Source organism: Oncorhynchus masou, chromosome 32 (genome assembly GCF_036934945.1).
Source record: "Oncorhynchus masou masou isolate Uvic2021 chromosome 32, UVic_Omas_1.1, whole genome shotgun sequence".
In the NCBI taxonomy this organism is placed as follows: Eukaryota; Metazoa; Chordata; class Actinopteri; order Salmoniformes; family Salmonidae; genus Oncorhynchus; species Oncorhynchus masou.
The window spans coordinates 206,774-230,297 of NC_088243.1; the positions used below are offsets into that span (position 1 = coordinate 206,774).

Below are 23,524 nucleotides of genomic sequence, written 5' to 3' on the forward strand. Positions count from 1 at the left end.
GGGAGCCCTCCTCTCCTCTCCAGAACAGGGAGCCCTCCTCTCCTCTCCAGAACAGGGAGCCCCCTCCTCTCTCCAGAACAGGGAGCCCTCCTCTCCAGAACAGGGAGCCCTCCTCTCCAGAACAGGGAGCCCTCCTCTCCTCTCCAAAACAGGGAGCCCTCCTCTCCTGTCCAGAACAGGGAGCCCTCCTCTCCTCTCCAGAACAGGGAGCCCTCCTCTCCTCTCCAGAACAGGGAGCCCTCCTCTCCTCTCCAGAACAGGGAGCCCTCCTCTCCTCTCCAGAACAGGGAGCCCTCCTCTCCAGAACAGGGAGCCCTCCTCTCCTCTCTATTCCCCATTTGTCTATTTGTAATCGCTCACCGTGTGGCGTCGTTAAGTCAAAATCAAATCAAATCAAATTTATTTATATAGCCCTTCGTACATCAGCTGATATCTCAAAGTGCTGTACAGAAACCCAGCCTAAAACCCCAAACAGCAAGCAATGCAGGTGTAGAAGCACGGTGGCTAGGAAAAACTCCCTAGAAAAGCCAAAACCTAGGAAGAAACCTAGAGAGGAACCAGGCTATGTGGGGTGGCCAGTCCTCTTCTGGCTGTGCCGGGTAGAGATTATAACAGAACATGGCCAAGATGTTCAAATGTTCATAAATGACCAGCATGGTCGAATAATAATAAGGCAGAACAGTTGAAACTGGAGCAGCAGCACGGCCAGGTGGACTGGGGACAGCAAGGAGTCATCATGTCAAGTAGTCCTGGGGCATGGTCCTAGGGCCGCGGTTCAGTTGAAACTGGAGCAGCAGCACGGCCAGGTGGACTGGGGACAGCAAGGAGTCATCATGTCAGGTAGTCCTGGGGCATGGTCCTAGGGCTCAGGTCCTCCGAGAGAGAGAAGGAGAGAATTAGAGAACGCACACTTAGATTCACACAGGACACCGAATTGGACAGGAGAAGTACTCCAGATATAACAAACTGACCCCAGCCCCCCGACACATAAACTACTGCAGCATAAATACTGAAGGCTGAGACAGGAGGGGTCAGGAGACACTGTGGCCCCACCCGAGGACACCCCCGGACAGGGCCAAACAGGAAGGATATAACCCCACCCACTATGCCAAAGCACAGCCCCCACACCACTGGCTAGTATCCTTCCATTCCCTGATTTGTTTCGAGCCAGTCTTCCCCTGTATCGGTCAGGGTCTGACCCTAGTGTGTTTCTAGCCAGTCTTCCCCTGTATCGGTCAGGGTTTGACCCTAGTGTGTTTCTAGCCAGTCTTCCCCTGTATCGGTCAGGGTCTGACCCTAGTGTGTTTCGAGCCAGTCTTCCCCTGTATCGGTCAGGGTCTGACCCTAGTGTGTTTCGAGCCAGTCTTCCCCTGTATCGGTCAGGGTCTGACCCTAGTGTGTTTCGAGCCAGTCTTCCCCTGTATCGGTCAGGGTCTGACCCTAGTGTGTTTCTAGCCAGTCTTCCCCTGTATCGGTCAGGGTCTGACCCTAGTGTGTTTCTAGCCAGTCTTCCCCTGTATCGGTCAGGGTCTGACCCTAGTGTGTTTCTAGCCAGTCTTCCCCTGTATCGGTCAGGGTCTGACCCTAGTGTGTTTCTAGCCTGTCTTCCCCTGTATCGGTCAGGGTCTGACCCTAGTGTGTTTCTAGCCAGTCTTCCCCTGTATCGGTCAGGGTCTGACCCTAGTGTGTTTCTAGCCAGTCTTCCCCTGTATCGGTCAGGGTCTGACCCTAGTGTGTTTCTAGCCAGTCTTCCCCTGTATCGGTCAGGGTCTGACCCTAGTGTGTTTCTAGCCAGTCTTCCCCTGTATCGGTCAGGGTCTGACCCTAGTGTGTTTCTAGCCAGTCTTCCCCTGTATCGGTCAGGGTCTGACCCTAGTGTGTTTCTAGCCAGTCTTCCCCTGTATCGGTCAGGGTCTGACCCTAGTGTGTTTCTAGCCAGTCTTCCCCTGAATCGGTCAGGGTCTGACCCTAGTGTGTTTCTAGCCAGTCTTCCCCTGTATCGGTCAGGGTCTGACCCTAGTGTGTTTCTAGCCAGTCTTCCCCTGTATCGGTCAGGGTCTGACCCTAGTGTGTTTCTAGCCAGTCTTCCCCTGTATCGGTCAGGGTCTGACCCTAGTGTGTTTCTAGCCAGTCTTCCCCTGTATCGGTCAGGGTCTGACCCTGAATGTACACAGGAGCCATTTTTCATTTGAAACACTGCTACTCCACCCAGTGTACTGTAGTCTGGTTCTCCAGGTCTGAGGTACTGCTACTCCACCCAGTGTACTGTAGTCTGGTTCTACAGGTCTGAGGTACTGCTACTCCACCCAGTGTACTGTAGTCTGGTTCTCCGGGTCTGAGGTACTGCTACTCCACCCAGTGTACTGTAGTCTGGTTCTCCGGGTCTGAGGTACTGCTACTCCACCCAGTGTACTGTAGTCTGGTTCTCCGGGTCTGAGGTACTGCTACTCCACCCAGTGTACTGTAGTCTGGTTCTCCGGGTCTGAGGTACTGCTACTCCACCCAGTGTACTGTAGTCTGGTTCTCCAGGTCTGAGGTACTGCTACTCCACCCAGTGTACTGTAGTCTGGTTCTCCAGGTCTGAGGGTCTGGCTGTACTATCCCGTCTGGTCATCTGTTGAACCCAGCTTTACTCACTGAGCCCGGGGGGGGCCTGTCACCCAGACAGACACACCTGTAGCCTCGCTACTTCCATCTCTCACTATAGGTTCCAGAGGAATTAAAGGGACCAACAGTGTTGGGACAGAAAGGGTGACTCTGTCTAGGAGAGCAGCCCTGACTCATTTGGGAGGGTGACTCTGTCTAGGAGCGCTGCCCTGCCTCATTTGGGAGGGTGAGTCTGTCTAGGAGCGCTGCCCTGCCTCATTTGGGTGGGTGACTCTGTCTAGGAGCGCTGCCCTGCCTCATTTGGGAGGGTGACTCTGTCTAGGAGAGCAGCCCTGCCTCATTTGGGAGGGTGACTCTGTCTAGGAGCGCTGCCCTGCCTCATTTGGGTTGGTGACTCTGTCTAGGAGCGCTGCCCTGCCTCATTTGGGAGGGTGACTCTGTCTAGGAGAGCAGCCCTGCCTCATTTGGGAGGGTGACTCTGTCTAGGAGCGCTGCCCTGCCTCATTTGGGAGGGTGACTCTGTCTAGGAGCGCTGCCCTGCCTCATTTGGGAGGGTGACTCTGTCTAGGAGCGCTGCCCTGCCTCATTTGGGAGGGTGACTCTGTCTAGGAGCGCAGCCCTGCCTCATTTGGGAGGGTGACTCTGTCTAGGAGCGCTGCCCTGCCTCATTTGGGAGGGTGACTCTGTCTAGGAGCGCAGCCCTGCCTCATTTGGGAGGCAGACTGCGAACCCTTGTTCTGAGAAATGAAGGCTATTCCATGTGAGAAATTGCCAAGAAACTGAAGATCTCTTACAATACTGTGTACTACTCCCTTCACAGAACAGCGCAAACTGTCTCTAACCAGAATAGAATGAGGAGTGGGAGGCTCTGGTGCACAACTGAGCAAGAGGACAAGTACATTAGAGTGTCTAGTTTGAGAAACGGACGCCTCACAAGTCCTCAACTGGCAGCTTCATTAAATAGTACCCTCAAAACACCAGCCTCAACGTCAACAGTGAAGAGGTGACTCCGGGATGCTGGAGCTCTCGACCTGCTCCACTACAGCCCTGTCGATGTGAATGGTGGCGTGCCCTGCCCTCCGTTTCCTGAAGTCCACGATAATCTCCTTTTAACCTGCTGACGTTGATGCGGAGGTTCTCCTGGCACCACACTGCCAGGTCTCTGACCTCCTCCCTATAGACTGTCTCATCGTTGTCAGAGATCAGGCTGATCTCCAACAACATGTAATGTTGGCGTTGGAGTCGTGCACGGCCAATCAGTCGTTGGTGAACAGGGAGTACAGGAGGGGACTAAGCACGTACCCTTGAGGGGCGCCCATGTTAAGGGGGGTGGTGTGTGTGTAACATCACGTTGGAGGCTGCAAACAGGGGCTTAACAAAATTATCAAGAACGCTGGATCTACCATCGGCACCAAGCAGGACGGCCTAGAGCCTGTGCTGGATAAGTTGGTCCTCAAAGAGATTAGAATTATGGTGGCAAACACTAGCCAGCCCCTCCACAGTACCTGGAGCATCACAGTGATATAACCACCACTAGCCACAGTGATATAACCACCACTAGCCAGCCCCTCCACAGTACCTGCCTGGAGCATCGCAGTGCGATGACAGATTTTATTTTACTCAGGGCCAAAACAGAACATTTGCGCCGATCCTTCTTACCATGAGGCTTTTCAACACAAACACTTAGACACATCATCAATGGATATACAAAAAAACTGTGTCCATGTTGTGGTTTTATGGTCTATTTACTGGTATTGATTGTTGCAGTCACATTTCCCCTCCAGTGGATTAATACAATACTATCTAATCTATTTTTACATGATCCCATGACCAGCACTTCATGGCGACAGAGGTGAGTGCTACGGGGCCATAGTCACTTAGACAGGTTACCTTGGTGTTCTTGGGCACGGGGACTATGGTGGTCTGTTTGTTGGTATTACAGACTCGGACAGGGAGAGGTTGAAACATGACAGTGAAGACGCTTGCCAGCTGTCAGCACATGCTCTGAGTACGCGTGGGTCCTGGTAATCTGTCTTGTGAATATTAACCTGTTAAAGGTCTTACCCACATCGGCTACGGAGAGCGTGATCACACAGTCGTCCGGGAACAGCTGGTGCTCTCATGCATGGTTCAGTGTTGCTTGCCTCGAAGCGAGTATAGAAGGCATTCAGCTCGTCTGGTAGGCTCGCGTCACTGTTCAGCTCGCGACTGGGTTCCACCTTTGTAATCCGTGATAGTTTTCAAGCACTGCCACATCTGACGAGCATCAGGTTGCAGTGGGATTTCTTCTAAGTGTCAGACTTATTGTCCCGCTCCTTGAAAGCAGCAGCTCTAGCCTTTAGGTCAGTGTAGATGTTGCCTGTAATCCATGGCTTCTGGTTGGGATATGTACGGTCACTGTGGGGATGACTCGAGGCACTTTTTAATGAAGCCAGTGACTGTGGTAAACTCCTCAACGCCAATATGAATCCCAGATGATTCACCTTCCAATATGATTCACCTTCCAATATGATTCACCTTCCAATATGATTCACCTTCCAATATGATTCACCTTACAATATGATTCACCTTACAATATGATTCACCTTCAAATATGATTCACCTTACAATTTTAATCACCTTACTCCCCTCAAACTGGATCCCTCTATTCATCCATCTGTCGCTTCACTCACTCACTCATTCTTAATCAAGCTGCACTCCTCCAACCCCTCCTTCCCCCCATAAACAAAGGCATACACACCTGTCTTACACACACACACACACACACACACACACACACACACACACACACACCTATACCCTCACCTGGACATTCTAAATGTAGCCATCGGTCATCGGTAACATTGTGCGTCCTTGTCCCCCCCCCCCCCCACCCACCTTTTCCTGTACCAATCCCACAACAGGACAGGAAATTCTTCAAGGGCTTCTTTACTAAAGTAAGTTGTGCTTTTGTGTGTGAAGGCCTAGTGCCTGTCTCTTTCCTTGCCCTTAATATAACCCCCTCACTCTCTGATTATGGCTGACTACTACTGGGCCGGGCCACCAGGAACTGTCTGGGACCTCACCAACAAACTACCTAGAGACGTGTGTGTGTGTGTGTGTGTCTCACCAACTCTTCTTCCATCAGAGAAGGATCAAGACGAGACCTGCATGAATGAGTTAGCCTGTCCTGTGTGTACCGTCTCTGTCTCTGTGTGTTATTTAACTTAAGGAACTGGTTGGCCTCTGTTTCAGTTGCTTTGTTGTAGTCAACTTTCTTCCTCATTCCAGTCTGGGTACTCACAACACAACACCTATTCATGACTTCCTCATTCCAGTCTGGGTACTCACAAAACCTACTCATGACTTCCTCATTCCAGTCTGGGTACTCACAAAACCTACTCATGACTTCCTCTCTCTTCCTCATTCCAGTCTGGGTACTCACAACACAACACCTACTCATGACTTCCTCTCTCTTCCTCATTCCAGTCTGGGTACTCACAACACAACACCTACTCATGACTTCCTCTCTCTTCCTCATTCCAGTCTGGGTACTCACAACACAACACCTACTCATGACTTCTCTCTTCCTCATTCCAGTCTGGGTACTCACAACACCACACCTTCTCATGACTTCCTCTCTCTTCCTCATTCCAGTCTGGGTACTCACAACACCACACCTTCTCATGACTTCCTCTCTCTTCCTCATTCCAGTCTGGGTACTCACAACACAACACCTACTCATGACTTCCTCATTCCAGTCTGGGTACTCACAAAACCTACTCATGACTTCCTCTCTCTTCCTCATTCCAGTCTGGGTACTCACAAAACCTACTCATGACTTCCTCTCTCTTCCTCATTCCAGTCTGGGTACTCACAACACAACACCTACTCATGACTTCCTCTCTCTTCCTCATTCCAGTCTGGGTACTCACAAAACCTACTCATGACTTCCTCTCTCTTCCTCATTCCAGTCTGGGTACTCACAACACCTACTCATGACTTCCTCTCTCTTCCTCATTCCAGTCTGGGTACTCACAACACAACACCTACTCATGACTTCCTCTCTCTTCCTCATTCCAGTCTGGGTACTCACAACACAACACCTACTCATGACTTCCTCTCTCTTCCTCATTCCAGTCTGGGTACTCACAACACCACACCTTCTCATGACTTCCTCTCTCTTCCTCATTCCAGTCTGGGTACTCACAACACAACACCTACTCATGACTCTCTCTTAACCTTCCTTTACAATGTTTGACTTTCAGTTGTTTTTCCTCTGTTTCCAGGTTGGGATTTGTGTTTGTGTGCGTGACATATATGTGTCTCTCTCATCTCTGTAACTCTGCCGGTCTCTTTCTCATCTCTTTCTCATCTCTGTTTCTGTCAGCTTTGTTTCTCTCTCTGTCATCTCTCTGTGTCTCTGTCATCTCTGTGTGTGTGTCTCTTTGTCTGCAGGTTGGGAAGAAGGCAGTGAGAGCGGTGCTATGGGTCTCAGCAGACGGTCTCCGTGTAGTAGATGACAAAACTAAGGTAAGAGATCTCCTGCTATGCTGTCTGAACAGCGAGATCACACACCCACGTGGCACAGACATAGTGTTTGATTGAAAATCTAATCAAGCACTTCTTGAGAGCTCATGTTGCGCAACAGTTCTGTAGGCTATGCAATTGCGAGAGAAAACAGAGTGATGGCCTCTAATAAAAAGAGGAGGATCCCATCAGCTTTCTATAGGCCTACTTTATTTATTTCTCAACTTTCCTAATATTAAGCACATTGCTTCTCTTTACAACAGGAGTATAGCCTACCTGGCTGCCATGAAAATGAACCGCGGGAAAAGTGTGCTGTTTCGAGACAGGTGCATGATAATGGTCCATTCTAAATCCAAACAAATTTCACACATACACTAAATAATTTATGTAAATACAAGATTAAGTCAAGAATAGTCTGATGGGTGACAATATTAGCCCAGAGAAAGAAGCAATGTATCACTTTTTCCTTCTTTTTTTTTTGCAACTTTTTCTAATCATAGTCGCACATCTCATGGAGCCTGGCCTATATGTTTTGATGAGGTTTGTAACACAACTGAAGTGGCCAAATAACGTGTTAAAATTAGGCACATTCATCTGCTTCACAACGGGTGTAGAGCCTAACTGGCCTGGAACGTTTTCTGACCCCTGGACTTTTTCCAAATTTTGTTACAGCCTTATTATAAAATTGACTAATTGTATTTTTTCTTCATCAATCTACACACAATATCCCATAATGACAAAGCAAAAACTATTTTGTTTGTGAATTTATAATAATAAAATCTGATTTACATAAGTATTCAGACCCTTTACTCAGTACTTTGTTGAAGGACCTTTGGCAGCGATTACAGCCTCGAGTCTTCTTGGGTATGATGCTACAAGCTTGGAACACCTGTATTTGGGGAGTTTCTCCCATTCTTCTCTGCAGATCCTCTCAAGCTCTGTCAGGTTGGATGGGGAGCGTCGCTGCACAACTATTTTCAGGTTTCTCCAGAGATGTTCGATCAGGTTCAAGTCCGGGCTCTGACTGGGTCACTCAAGGACATTCAGAGACTTGTTCCGAAGCCACTCCTGTGTTGTCTTGGCTGTGTGCTTAGGGTCGTTGTCCTGTTGGAAGGTGAACCTTCACCCCAGTCTGAGGTCCTGAGAGCTCTGGAGCAGGTTTTCATCAAGGATGTCTCTGTACTTTGTTCTGTTCATCTATCCCTCAATCCTGACTAGTCTCCCTGTCCCTTCCTCTGAAAAACATCCCCACAGCATGATGCTGCCACCACCATGCTTCACCGTAGGGATGATACCAGGTTTCCTCCAGACGTGACACTTGGCATTCAGGCCAAAGAGTTTAATATTGGTTTCATCAGACCAGAGAATCTTGTTTCATGGTTTGAGAGTCCTTTAGGTGCCTTTTGGCAAACTCCAAGTGGGCTGTCATGTGCCTTTTACTGAGGAGTGGCTTCCGTCTGGCCACTCTACCATAAACGCCGGATTGGTGGAGTTCTGCAGAGATGTTTGTCCTTCTGGAATGTTCTCCCATCTCCACAGAGGAACTCTAGAGCTTTGTCCGACTGACCATGGGGGTTCTTGGTCACCTCCCTGACCAAGGCCCTTCTCTCCCGATTACTCTGTTTGGCCGGGCAGCCAATTCCAAACTTCATCAATTTAAGAATGATGGAAGCCACTGTGTTCTTGGACCTTCAATGTTGCAGACATTTTTTGGTACCCTTCCCCAGATCTGTGACTCGACACAACCCTGTCTCAGAGTTCTATGAACAATTCCTTCGACCTCATGGCTTGGTTTTTGCTCTGACATGCACTGTCACCTGGGTGACCTTATAGACCGGTGTGTGCCTTTCCAAATCATGTCCAATCAATTGAATGTACCACAGCTGGACTCCAGCCAAGTTGTAGAAACATCTCAAGGATGATCAATGAAAACAGGATGCACCTGAGCTCAATTTAGAGCCTCAAAGCAAAGGGTCTGAATAATTCTGTTTTTTATTTTTAATACATTTGTAAAATAAAATCTATAAACCTTTATTATGGGTTATTGTGTGTAGATTGAGGATTTTTAAAATTTAATTGTAACTTATCAAAATGTGGAAGAAGTCAAGAGGTCTGAATACAGCAGCGCTTCATGTTTGGTAATGTTCACCATAAAAATGCACCTTTATAATAAAAGCATTAAATGCATTTGCATTTGTGGTCACTTTTGAGAATGGTGTTTTCCTGCTATTGGAACATTTGCGCTTATACCTTATACTGCCTTGTGCGCATTGCTGTGTTCATAATGTGAAGAAAACAGCCAAATAGTTTATCAGCATTTTAACCTAAACGTTCTGATCTGTTGCGTCAGCTAGTGGTTGTATTAATTTGAGATCTATCGCATCCCACAAATGTCCCAGACTAATGTTTGGAATATTTATTTCTCGCACAGAATAGAATGGGTCAACTTTTGTACTATGGGGGATAGTAGATTGACATGGGCTAGTGCTTTTGCTGTTCGTTAGGCCTACTCATCTTGTTGGCTGAAGAAAAGTAAATGTGGACAGTTCTTCCAATAGCTTCAATATGCACCTCGGAATTGGATGAGGATGGGCACAGTCAAATCAAATTGTATTTGTCACATACACATGGTTAGCAGATGTTAATGCGAGTGGAGCAAAATGCTTGTGCTTCCAGTTCCGACAATGCAGTAATAACCAACAAGTAATCTAACTAACAATTCCAAAACTACTGTCTTATACACAAGTGTAAAGGGATAAAGAATATGTACATAAGGATATATGAATGAGTGATGGTGCAGAGCAGCATAGGCAAGATACAGTAGATGGTATTGAGTACAGTATATACATATGAGATGAGTATGGAAACAAAGTGGCATAGTTAAAGTGGCTAGTGATACATGTATTACATAAGAATGCAGTAGATGATAGAGTACAGTATATACGTATACATATGAGATGAATAATTTTTACATTTACATTTAAGTCATTTAGCAGACGCTCTTATCCAGAGCGACTTACAAATTGGTGAACTCACCTTCTGACATCCAGTGGAACAGCCACTTTACAATAGTGCATCTAAATCATTAAGGGGGGGGTGGTGAGAAGGATTACTTATCTTATCCTAGGTATTCCTTGAAGAGGTGGGGTTTCAGGTATCTCCGGAAGGTGGTGATTGACTCCGCTGTCCTGGCGTCGTGAGGGAGTTTGTTCCACCATTGGGGGCCAGAGCAGCGAACAGTTTTGACTGGGCTGAGCGGGAACTGTACTTCCTCAATGGTAGGGAGGCGAGCAGGCCAGAGGTGGATGAACGCAGTGCCCTTGCTTGGGTGTAGGGCCTGATCAGAGCCTGGAGGTACTGCGGTGCCGTTCCCCTCACAGCTCCGTAGGCAAGCACCATGGTCTTGTAGCGGATGCGAGCTTCAACTGGAAGCCAGTGGAGAGAGCGGAGGAGCGGGGTGACGTGAGAGAACTTGGGAAGGTTGAACACCAGACGGGCTGCGGCGTTCTGGATGAGTTGTAGGGGTTTAATGGCACAGGCAGGGAGCCCAGCCAACAGCGAGTTGCAGTAATCCAGACGGGAGATGACAAGTGCCTGGATTAGGACCTGCGCCGCTTCCTGTGTGAGGCAGGGTCGTACTCTGCGGATGTTGTAGAGCATGAACCTACAGGAACGGGCCACCGCCATGATGTTGGTTGAGAACGACAGGGTGTTGTCCAGGATCACGCCAAGGTTCTTAGCGCTCTGGGAGGAGGACACAATGGAGTTGTCAACCGTGATGGCGAGATCATGGAACGGGCAGTCCTTCCCCGGGAGGAAGAGCAGCTCCGTCTTGCCGAGGTTCAGCTTGAGGTGGTGATCCGTCATCCACACTGATATGTCTGCCAGACATGCAGAGATGCGATTCGCCACCTGGTCATCAGAAGGGGGAAAGGAGAAGATTAATTGTGTGTCTGCATAGCAATGATAGGAGAGACCATGTGAGGTTATGACAGAGCCAAGTGACTTGGTGTATAGCGAGAATAGGAGAGGGCCTAGAACAGAGCCCTGGGGGACACCAGTGGTGAGAGCGCGTGGCGAGGAGACAGATTCTCGCCACGCCACCTGGTAGGAGCGACCTGTCAGGTAGGACGCAATCCAAGCGTGGGCCGCGCCGGAGATGCCCAACTCGGAGAGGGTGGAGAGGAGGATCTGATGGTTCACAGTATCGAAGGCAGCCGATAGGTCTAGAAGGATGAGAGCAGAGGAGAGAGAGTTAGCTTTAGCAGTGCGGAGCGCCTCCGTGATACAGAGAAGAGCAGTCTCAGTTGAATGACTAGTCTTGAAACCTGACTGATTTGGATCAAGAAGGTCATTCTGAGAGAGATAGCGGGAGAGCTGGCCAAGGACGGCACGTTCAAGAGTTTTGGAGAGAAAAGAAAGAAGGGATACTGGTCTGTAGTTGTTGACATCGGAGGGATCGAGTGTAGGTTTTTTCAGAAGGGGGTGCAACTCTCGCTCTCTTGAAGACGGAAGGGACGTAGCCAGCGGTCAGGGATGAGTTGATGAGCGAGGTGAGGTAAGGGAGAAGGTCCCCGGAAATGGTCTGGAGAAGAGAGGAGGGGATAGGGTCAAGCGGGCAGGTTGTTGGGCGGCCGGCCGTCACAAGAAGCGAGATTTCATCTGGAGAGAGAGGGGAGAAAGAGGTCAGAGCACAGGGTAGGGCAGTGTGAGCAGAACCAGCGGCGTCGTTTGACTTAGCAAACGAGGATCGGATGTCGTCGACCTTCTTTTCAAAATGGTTGACGAAGTCATCTGCAGAGAGGGAGGAGGGGGGGAAGGGGGAGGAGGATTCAGGAGGGAGGAGAAGGTGGCAAAGAGCTTCCTAGGGTTAGAGGCAGATGCTTGGAATTTAGAGTGGTAGAAAGTGGCTTTAGCAGCAGAGACAGAGGAGGAAAATGTAGAGAGGAGGGAGTGAAAGGATGCCAGGTCCGCAGGGAGGCGAGTTTTCCTCCATTTCCGCCGGCTGCCCGGAGCTCTGTTCTGTGAGCTCGCAATGAGTCATCGAGCCACGGAGCGGGAGGGGAGGACCGAGCCGGCCTGGAGGATAGGGGACATAGAGAGTCAAAGGATGCAGAAAGGGAAGAGAGGAGGGTTGAGGAGGCAGACTCAGGAGAAAGGTTGGAGAAGGTATGAGCAGAGGGAAGAGATGATAGGATGGAAGAGGAGAGAGTAGCGGGGGTAGCGGGGGAGAGAGAGCGAAGGTTGGGACGGCGCGATACCATCCGAATAATGTAGGGTATGTAAACATTATATTAGGTAGCATTGTTTAAAGTGGCTAGTGATACATGTATTACATAAGGATGCAGTAGATGATAGAGTACAGTATATACGTATACATATGAGATGAATAATGTAGGGTATGTAAACATTATATTAGGTAGCATTGTTTAAAGTGGCTAGTGATATATTTTACATAATTTCCCATCAATTCCCATTATTAAAGTGGCTGGAGTTGAGTCAGTGTGTTGGCAGCAGCCACTCAATGTTAGTGGTGGCTGTTTAACAGTCTGATGGCCTTGAGATAGAAGCTGTTTTTCAGTCTTTCGGCCACTGCTTTGATGCACCTGTACTGACCTCGCCTTCTGGATGTTTGCGGGGTGAACAGGCAGTGGCTCGGGGGGTTGTTGTCGTTGATGATCTTTATGGCCTTCCTGTAACATCGGGTGGTGTAGGTGTCCTGGAGGGCAGGTAGTTTGCCCCCGGTGATGCGTTGTGCAGACCTCACCAGGCGGTGATACAGCCCGCCAGGATGTTCTCGATTGTGCATCTGTAGAAGTTTGTGAGTGCTTTTGGTGACAAGCCGAATTTCTTCAGCCTCCTGAGGTTGAAGAGGCGCTGCTGCGCCTTCTTCACGATGCTGTCTGTGTGAGTGGACCAATTCAGTTTGTCTGTGATGTGTATGCCGAGGAACTTAAAACTTGCTACTCTCTCCACTACTGTTCCATCGATGTGAATAGGGGGGTGTTCCCTCTGCTGTTTCCTGAAGTCCACAATCATCTCCTTAGGTTTGTTGACGTTGAGTGTGAGGTTATTTTCCTGACACCACACTCCGAGGGCCCTCACCTCCTCCCTGTAGGCCGTCTCGTCGTTGTTGGTAATCAAGCCTACCACTGTTGTGTCGTCCGCAAACTTGATGATTGAGTTGGAGGCGTGCGTGGCCACGCAGTCGTGGGTGAACAGGGAGTACAGGAGAGGGCTTAGAACGCACCCTTGTGGGGCCCCAGTGTTGAGGATCTGCAGGGTGGAGATGTTGTTGCCTACCCTCACCACCTGGGGGCGGCCCGTCAAGAAGTCCAGTACCCAGTTGCACAGGGCGGGGTCGAGACCCAGGGTCTCGAGCTTGATGACAAGCTTGGAGGGTACTATGGTGTTAAATGCCGAGCTGTAGTCGATGAACAGCATTCTCACATAGGTATTCCTCTTGTCCAGATGGGTTAGGGCAGTGTGGTTGTGATTGCATCGTCTGTGGACCTATTTGGGCGGTAAGCAAATTGGAGTGGGTCTAGGGTGTCAGGTAGGGTGGAGGTGATATGGTCCTTGACTAGTCTCTCAAAGCACTTCATGATGACGGAAGTGAGTCGTTTAGCTCAGTTACCTTAGCTTTCTTGGGAACAAGAACAATGGTGGCCCTCTTGAAGCATGTGGGAACAGCAGACCAGAAAAGGCATGGATTTCTTTTAGCATTACGGCCACACAAAGATGGCCGCCGGGAAATTTGCGGCATTATCAAGTGCTTTGTCAAATTATGAGTGAGAGACTGATGAAGTGAAGCCTGCGCAAAAAAAAATGCAGAGCGAAACGCATTTTTCAAATCATCATGGAGCCGTAGAATGTTACATTAATAACTCTAAATGAAGCATTTAGGAGTACTTAGCCACTCAGCACAGAATAGCCCCATGTGCACACTCCCTCAAATCGTACTATAATATAAACTAATGCCATGGAATTCTAAGCAGATCTTGTCTGTTAAATGAACTCGTGTAGCCCACAGCTATGTGTCACAGCCAGATCAGGACCCTAACATAAGGACAAGTCAGAGTATGCTATTCTGTCCTTCTGACTACATTTTCTTCATATCATGTTTCTTTAGACCTGTCTAAAATAAATAATGGATTCATTGTGAAGGTGTAGGATATATTACATGGATTTATTAAGACTTGTTAAAAATGTAGATGTTCCAAAGGTCTGCATCACTGGTTTGTAGGAAGCCAGGAGATTGTAAATATGTTTATGTTAAAGGTGCATTAACGTGAGACCGACCAGTTATTGTCTTGACAATCACCTGCTGACGGAATTTCGTGACCGCCACAACGTGTTGAAACCTCAGCCAGAGGAAATGCTTTGTGGAAGTTTGGCTTTTTCAAAAGAGGAAACTCTTACACCCCATTGACTTGCAAAAGTTTCACTTAAAAAAAATAAAAAAAATGAACTAGTAATGTTTTGGTCTACTGACCGTTTGTCGACCCAAAAGTATCTATTTTTTTGTAGCTGGTCATATACTCCAGTACAGCTACTCTAGAAAAGTCCTTGATGGACCATGAGCACGGCATGTCCCTATTCAACTGTGGGATCTGCTGCCACCTGCTGGATGAAGCCAGTATTACATGGAGACGTATTGTGTCAAGCCAGAAGCATTATGAAGAAACTAACACTCCGTACATCCTTATGATACTTGTAGCCATACACCCTGCTGATACTTGTAGCCATACATCCTTATGATACTTGTAGCCATACACCCTGCTGATACTTGTAGCCATACACCCTGCTGATACTTGTAGCCATACACCCTGCTGATACTTGTGTCAATACTCCCTGCTGATACTTGTAGCCATACATCCTTATGATACTTGTAGCCATACACCCTGCTGATACTTGTAGCCATACACCCTGCTGATACTTGTAGCCATACACCCTGCTGATACTTGTGTCCATACACCCTGATGATACTTGTAGCCATACACCCTGATGATACTTGTAGCCATACACCCTGATGATACTTGTAGCCATACACCCTGATGATACTTGTAGCCATACACCCTGATGATACTTGTAGCCATACACCCTGATGATACTTGTAGCCATACACCCTGATGATACTTGTAGCCATACACCCTGATGATACTTGTAGCCATACACCCTGATGATACTTGTAGCCATACACCCTGATGATACTTGTAGCCATACACCCTGCTGATACTTGTGACATCACTCACATGTACTTTCAATGTAAAGGAACGTAGATAGGACATCTGGACAGAATGTGTTTGATCATGTTGTAATGACAGTCGGGGTATTGTGTTCGTCAGGATAATGTGTCCTCTCTGTCAAACCGGACGTTTCTTCACTAGGAACCAGACACAACGGAACAGGGAAGGACCTATCTGAATTTGTCCAATGAAATGTCTAGTTTTCGTAGCAAAACATTTTTTCGTTTCGAATAACCGGTTTCTAACTAATGAATACACCCCTTCGATGCTGAATAGTCAGTTTAATGATCATGTGATAATGTTGTAATGATAATGTGATAATGCTGCAATGGTAATGTGATAATGCTGTAATGGTAATGTGATAATGTTGTGATGATAATGTGTTGATGTTGTCGTGATAATGTGATAATGCTGTAACGACAATGTGATAATGTTGTAATGACAATGTGATGTTGTAATGACAATGTGATGATGTTGTAATGACAATGTGATAATGCCGTAATGACAATGCGATAATGCCGTAATGATAACGTGATAATGCTGTAATGCTAATGTGATAATGTTGTAATGGCAATGTGACAATGGTGTAATGATAATGTGATAATGCTGTAATGATAATGCGGTACTGATAATGTGATAATGATGTGATGGTAATGTGATAATGATGTAATGATAATGTGATAACGCTGTAATGGTAATGTGACAATGATGTAATGATAATGTGATAATGCTGTAATGATACTGCTGTAATGATAATGTGATAATGTTGTGATGGTAATGTGTTGGTGTTGTAATGACAGTGTGATAATGTTGTAATGACAATGCGATAATGGTGTAATGATAATGCGATAATGTTGCAATGACAATGTGATAATGTTGTAATGATAATGTGATAATATTGTACTGATAATGTGATAATGCTGTAACAATAATGTGTTGATGTTGTAATGATAATGTGTTGATGTTGTAATGATAATGTGATAATGATGTAATGATAATGTCTCTGTAGGACCTGATCCTAGACCAGACAATAGAGAAGGTATCGTTCTGCGCTCCGGACAGGAACTTTGAGAGAGCGTTCTCCTACATCTGTAGAGATGGAACGACGAGACGCTGGATCTGCCACTGCTTCATGGCTATCAAGGACTCGGTAAGACCCTAACCTGTTACCCTAACCCCTAAAGCAGGCCCTAACCTGTTCCCCTAAACCAGACCCTAACCTGTTACCCCAACACCAGACCCTGACCTGTTACCCTAACCCCTAAACCAGACCCTGAACTGTTACCCTAAACCAGACCCTAACCTGTTACCCTAACCCCTCAACCAGACCCTAACCTGTTACCCTAACCCCTCAACCAGACCCTAACCTGTTCCCCTAAACCAGACCCTAACCTGTTACCCTCACCCCTAAACCAGACCCTAACCTGTTACCCTCACCCCTAAACCAGACCCTAACCTGTTACCCTAACCCCTAAACCAGACCCTCACCTGTTACCCTAACCCCTCAACCAGACCCTATCCTGTTCCCCTAAACCAGACCCTAACCTGTTACCCTCACCCCTAAACCAGACCCTAACCTGTTACCCTAACCTGTTACCCTAACCTGTTACCCTAACCCCTAAACCAGACCCTAACCTGTTACCCTAACCCCTCAACCAGACCCTAACTTGTTACCCTAAACCAGACCCTAACCTGTTACCCTAACCCCTAAACCAGACCCTCACCTGATACCCTAAACCAGACCCTCACCTGTTACCCTAAACCCTAAACCCTAAACCAGACCCTCACCTGTTACCCTAAACCCTAAACCAGACCCTCACCTGTTACCCTAAACCCTAAACCAGACCCTCACCTGTTACCCTAACCCCTAAACCAGACCCTCACCTGTTACCCTAACCCCTAAACCAGACCCTCACCTGTTACCCTAACCCCTAAACCAGACCCTCACCCCTAAACCAGACCCTAACCTGTTACCCTCACCCCTCAACCAGACTCTAACCTGTTACCCTCACCCCTAAACCAGACCCTCACCCCTAAACCAGACCCTAACATGTTACCCTAACCCCTAAACCAGACCCTAACATGTTACCCTAACCCCTAAACCAGACCCTGAACTGTTACCCTAACCCCTAAACCAGACCCTAACCTGTTACCCTAACCCCTAAACCAGACCCTCACCCCTAAACCAGACCCTAACCTGTTACCCTAACCCCTAAACCAGACCCTCACCCCTAAACCAGACCCTCACCCCTAAACCAGACCCTAACCTGTTACCCTAACCCCTAAACCAGACCCTAACCCCCTAAACCAGACCCTAACCTGTTACCCTAACCCCTAAACCAGACCCTCACCCCTAAACCAGACTCTAACCTGTTACCCTCACCCCTAAACCAGACCCTCACCCCTAAACCAGACCCTAACCTGTTACCCTAACCCCTAAACCAGACCCTAACCTGTTACCCTAACCCCTAAACCAGACCCTCACCCCTAAACCAGACCCTCACCCCTAAACCAGACCCTCACCCCTAAACCAGCCCATAACCCTTAACCTAACGTGGTGTTAACGTGGTGTAAAGGGAGAGCGTCTGAGCCACTCGGTGGGCTGTGCCTTCGCTGCCTGTCTGGAGAGGAAACAGAAGAGAGAGAAGGAGTGTGGTGTCACAGCAACCTTCGACTCCAACAGAACCACCTTCACCAGGGAGGGCTCGTTCAGAGTTACCACGGCGACGGAAGCCGCGGAGCGAGAAGAGGTCATGAGGCAGTTGCAGGACAAGAAAGGTGTGTGTGTGTGTGTGTGTACTTATCGTTGCCCAGCGTCTACATCAGGGGCAGGCAACTAGATTTAACTGTTGGAGCAGATGGTCAGGGAGCTGGAACATAATTCTATTAATTTGTACACTTCAAATAACACTTCAAATAACAATGACTAAGCCAAAAAATAGATTTTATTTGAACATTGAAAAAAAATGTACACCTTGACTACATTCAGATGTGATCATGTCTCTTTTTTTTATTCGTGGGACTACATATATTTTCTATTTTTCCCTCATTTTTAGCTGAATACATGGGGATTTTTACTGTCTTTTTTTGACCAAAAACTGAAATGAACTTTTGGAGCCTGTTGCCGACCCCTGGTTGACATGATGGATCTAATTTTGTCACCTTTACATTCTTCCTCTTCCCACAGCGGAGAGTGATGTCAAGTCCGCAATGCCTCTCTCCTCGGGTCCCAGTGTGGGTATAGTGAACCAGGCTGTGGCCCCTCTACCAGGGTCCCCCTCCTCCTCCCCTCCCCTGGGCATGGAGAGCACCCTGGGCCTCCAGGTTATCCCCCGCAGACACGCCCCAGTGGAGGCCCTGGCCAGACAGGGTTCCTTCAGAGGGTTCCCTGCCCTCAACAACAACTCCTCTCCCTTCAAACGGCAGCTGTCCCTCAGGATGAACGATCTTCCCTCTACCATGCAGAGGAAGTCTGACTTCCCCATGAAGAACACAGGTACTGCCCCTTTTATATAGGCATTGTTCCATGTAGCAGGTAGCCTCCAGGTAAACCGCCTCCCATCAGACAGTGTCATCATCCATTAATGCTGCGTAATGAAATTCTGTAGTGAAATCAAAATCAAACTTTATTAGTCACATGCGCCAAATACAACAACCTTACAGTGAAACGCTTACTAACAAGTCCTTCACCAACAGTTCAACAAGAGTTAAGAAAACATTTACCAAGTAGACTAAAATAAAAAAAAATAACATTTTATTTGTCACATACACATGGTTATAATAAAAGTAATAATAAAAAGTAACACTAACAAGGCTATATTTTATCTTTATTTAACTAGGCAAGTCAGTTAAGAACAAATTCTTATTTTCAATGACGGCCTGGGAACAGTGGGTTAACTGCCTGTTCAGGGGCAGAACGACAGATTTGTACCTTGTCAGCTCGGGGGTTTGAACTTGCAACCTTTCGGTTACTCGTCCAACGCTCTAACCACTAGGCTACCCTGCCTCCCCAAATAGAAACACCTACCACATTATTGTTATGTTTGACGTGACTAATTAACCAGCTAAACATTTAAATACAGTCTGGATGAAATGCCAACAACCCTAGTATGTTTAAAATACAGTCAGGTAAAATATAGTCAGGTAAAATATAGTCAGGTAAAATATGGTCAAGTAAAATATGGTCAAGTAAAATATGGTCAAGTAAAATATGGTCAGGTAAAACACGGTCAGGTAAAACATGGTCAGGTAAAATACGGTCAGGTAAAATACGGTCAGGTAACTTTGAAATGTTATTTTCTTGTGTTCCAGTCCCGGAGATGGAGGGAGAGGGGGACAGCATCAGCTCGTTGTGTACCCAGATCGCCTCAGCATTCAGTGGGCCTCCTGAAGACCCCTTCTCCCAGGCCCCCATGCCCCGACCAGCTTCCTCCCCACAGTCACCTGTAGCGCCCCCAGGGGCTCAGCCAGGTAACTACACTGACAGATTCAACTGTTGCTACGCAAAATTACACTACTACTGTGTGTGTGTTTGTGACACTCGGTCTGTATGTGTTTGTGACACTCGGTCTGTGTGTGCGTGTGACACTCGGTCTGTGTGTGCGTGTGACACTCGGTCTGTGTGTGCGTTTGATACTCGGTCTGTGTGTGCGTGTGATACTCGGTCTGTGTGTGCGTGTGATACTCGGTCTGTGTGTGCGTGTGACACTCGGTCTGTGTGTGACACTCGGTCTGTGTGTGACACTCGGTCTGTGTGTGACACTCGGTCTGTGTGTGACACTCGGTCTGTGTGTGACACTCGGTCTGTGTGTGCGTGTGACACTCGGTCTGTGTGTGCGTGTGACACTCGGTCTGTGTGTGCGTGTGACACTCGGTCTGTGTGTGCGTGTGACACTCGGTCTGTGTGTGACACTCGGTCTGTGTGTGCGTGTGACACTCGGTCTGTGTGTGCGTGTGACACTCGGTCTGTGTGTGACACTCGGTCTGTGTGTGTGTGTGACACTCGGTCTGTGTGTGCGTGTGACACTCGGTCTGTGTGTGCGTGTGACACTCGGTCTGTGTGTGCGTGTGACACTCGGTCTGTGTGTGCGTGTGACACTCGGTCTGTGTGTGCGTGTGACACTCGGTCTGTGTGTGTGTGTGTGTGTGTGACACTCGGTCTGTGTGTGCGTGTGACACTCGGTCTGTGTGTGCGTGTGACACTCGGTCTGTGTGTGCGTGTGACACTCGGTCTGTGTGTGCGTGTGACACTCGGTCTGTGTGTGCGTGTGACACTCGGTCTGTGTGTGCGTGTGACACTCGGTCTGTGTGTGCGTGTGACACTCGGTCTGTGTGTGCGTGTGACACTCGGTCTGTCTGTGTGTGTGTGTGTGACACTCGGTCTGTGTGTGCGTGTGACACTCGGTCTGTGTGTGCGTGTGACACTCGGTCTGTGTGTGCGTGTGACACTCGGTCTGTGTGTGCGTGTGACACTCGGTCTGTGTGTGCGTGTGACACTCTGTCTGTGTGTGTGCGTGTGACACTCGGTCTGTGTGTGTGTGTGTGACACTCGGTCTGTGTGTGCGTGTGACACTCGGTCTGTGTGTGCGTGTGACACTCGGTCTGTGTGTGCGTGTGACACTCGGTCTGTGTGTGCGTGTGACACTCGGTCTGTGTGTGCGTGTGACACTCGGTCTGTGTGTGCGTGTGACACTCGTTCTGTGTGTGCGTGTGACACTCGGTCTGTGTGTGCGTGTGACACTCCCGGTCTGTGTGTGCGTGTGACACTCGGTCTGTGTGTGACACGGTCTGTGTGTGCGTGTGACACTCGGTCTGTGTGTGCGTGTGACACTCGGTCTGTGTGTGCGTGTGACACTCGGTCTGTGTGTGCGTGTGACACTCGTTCTGTGTGTGCGTGTGACACTCGGTCTGTGTGTGCGTGTGACACTCGGTGTGTGTGCGTGTGACACTCGGTCTGTCTGTGTGTGCGTGTGACACTCGGTCTGTCTGTGTGTGCGTGTGACACTCGGTCTGTCTGTGTGTGCGTGTGACACTCGGTCTGTCTGTGTGTGCGTGTGACACTCGGTCTGTGTGTGCGTGTGACACTCGGTCTGTGTGTGCGTGTGACACTCGGTCTGTCTGTGTGTGCGTGTGACACTCGGTCTGTCTGTGTGTGCGTGTGACACCGGTCTGTGTGTGTGCGTGTGACACTCGGTCTGTGTGTGCGTGTGACACTCGGTCTGTGTGTGTGCGTGTGACACTCGGTCTGTGTGTGTGCGTGTGACACTCGGTCTGTGTGTGCGTGTGACACTCGGTCTGTGTGTGCGTGTGACACTCGGTCTGTGTGTGCGTGTGACACTCGGTCTGTGTGTGCGTGTGACACTCGGTCTGTGTGTGCGTGTGACACTCGGTCTGTGTGTGCGTGTGACACTCGGTCTGTGTGTGCGTGTGACACTCGGCCTGTGTGTGCGTGTGACACTCGGTCTGTGTGTGCGAGTGACACTCGGTCTGTGTGTAACACTCGGTCTGTGTGTGTGTGTGACACTCGGTCTGTGTGTGTGTGTGACACTCGGTCTGTGTGTGACACTCGGTCTGTGTGTGACACTCGGTCTGTGTGTGCGTGTGACACTCGGTCTGTGTGTGCGTGTGACACTCGGTCTGTGTGTGCGTGTGACACTCGGTCTGTGTGTGCGTGTGACACTCGTTCTGTGTGTGCGTGTGACACTCGGTCTGTGTGTGCGTGTGACACTCGGTCTGTGTGTGCGTGTGACACTCGGTCTGTGTGTGCGTGTGACACTCGGTCTGTGTGTGACACTCGGGTCTGTGTGTGCGTGACACTGCGGTCTCGGTGTGTGCGTGTGACACTCGGTCTGTGTGTGCGTGTGACACTGTGTGTGCGGTGACACTGTGTGTGCGTGTGACACTCGGTCTGTGTGTGCGTGTGACACTCGGTCTGTGTGTGCGTGTGACACTCGGTCTGTGTGTGCGTGTGACACTCGGTCTGTGTGTGTGCGTGTGACACTCGGTCTGTCTGTGTGTGCGTGTGACACTCGGTCTGTCTGTGTGTGCGTGTGACACTCGGTCTGTGTGTGTGTGCGTGTAACACTCGGTCTGTGTGTGTGTGTGACACTCGGTCTGTGTGTGACACTCGGTCTGTGTGTGACACTCGGTCTGTGTGTGACACTCGGTCTGTGTGTGACACTCGGTCTGTGTGTGCGTGTGACACTTTCGGTCTGTGTGTGCGTGTGACACTCGGTCTGTGTGTGCGTGTGACACTCGGTCTGTGTGTGCGTGTGACACTCGTTCTGTGTGTGCGTGTGACACTCGGTCTGTGTGTGCGTGTGACACTCGGTCTGTGTGTGCGTGTGACACTCGGTCTGTGTGTGCGTGTGACACTCGGTCTGTGTGTGCGTGTGACACTCGGTCTGTGTGTGCGTGTGACACTCGGCCTGTGTGTGCGTGTGACACTCGGTCTGTGTGTGCGAGTGACACTCGGTCTGTGTGTAACACTCGGTCTGTGTGTGTGTGTGACACTCGGTCTGTGTGTGTGTGTGACACTCGGTCTGTGTGTGTGTGTGTGTCTGTGTGTGACACTCGGTCTGTGTGTGACACTCGGTCTGTGTGTGACACTCGGTGTGTGTGCGTGTGACACTCGGTCTGTGTGTGCGTGTGACACTCGGTCTGTGTGTGCGTGTGACACTCGGTCTGTGTGTGCGTGTGACACTCGGTCTGTGTGTGTGCGTGTGACACCGGTCTGTCTGTGTGTGCGTGTGACACTCGGTGTGTGTGTGTGTGCTCGGTCTGTGTGTGACACTCGGTGTGTGTGCGTGTGACACTCGGTCTGTGTGTGCGTGTGACACTCGGTCTGTGTGTGCGTGTGACACTCGGTCTGTGTGTGCGTGTGACACTCGGTCTGTGTGTGCGTGTGACACTTTCCGGTCTGTGTGTGCGTGTGACACTCGGTCTGTGTGTGCGTGTGACACTCGGGTCTGTGTGCGTGCGACACTCGGTCTGTGTGTGCGTGTGACACTCGGTCTGTGTGTGCGTGTGACACTCGGTCTGTGTGTGCGTGTGACACTGGGTCTGTGTGTGCGTGTGACACTCGGTCTGTGTGTGCGTGTGACACTCGGTCTGTGTGTGTGTGACACTCGGTCTGTGTGTGTGTGACACTCGGTCTGTGT

At 49.1% G+C, this 23,524-nt stretch overlaps 1 protein-coding gene across 1 annotated transcript in view; it reads left to right on the top strand.

Moving 5' to 3' along the window:
• Positions 1-23,524, top strand: part of LOC135526865 (protein numb homolog) — an 81,426-nt gene that overhangs the window by 53,847 nt on the left and 4,055 nt on the right. Inside the window, exons 4-9 of the mRNA XM_064955534.1 lie at positions 5,511-5,543; positions 7,045-7,119; positions 16,375-16,515; positions 17,942-18,143; positions 18,553-18,861; positions 19,677-19,835. Coding sequence (XP_064811606.1) covers positions 5,511-5,543; positions 7,045-7,119; positions 16,375-16,515; positions 17,942-18,143; positions 18,553-18,861; positions 19,677-19,835 — 919 coding nt within the window. The remainder of the gene's footprint in view (positions 1-5,510; positions 5,544-7,044; positions 7,120-16,374; positions 16,516-17,941; positions 18,144-18,552; positions 18,862-19,676; positions 19,836-23,524) is intronic.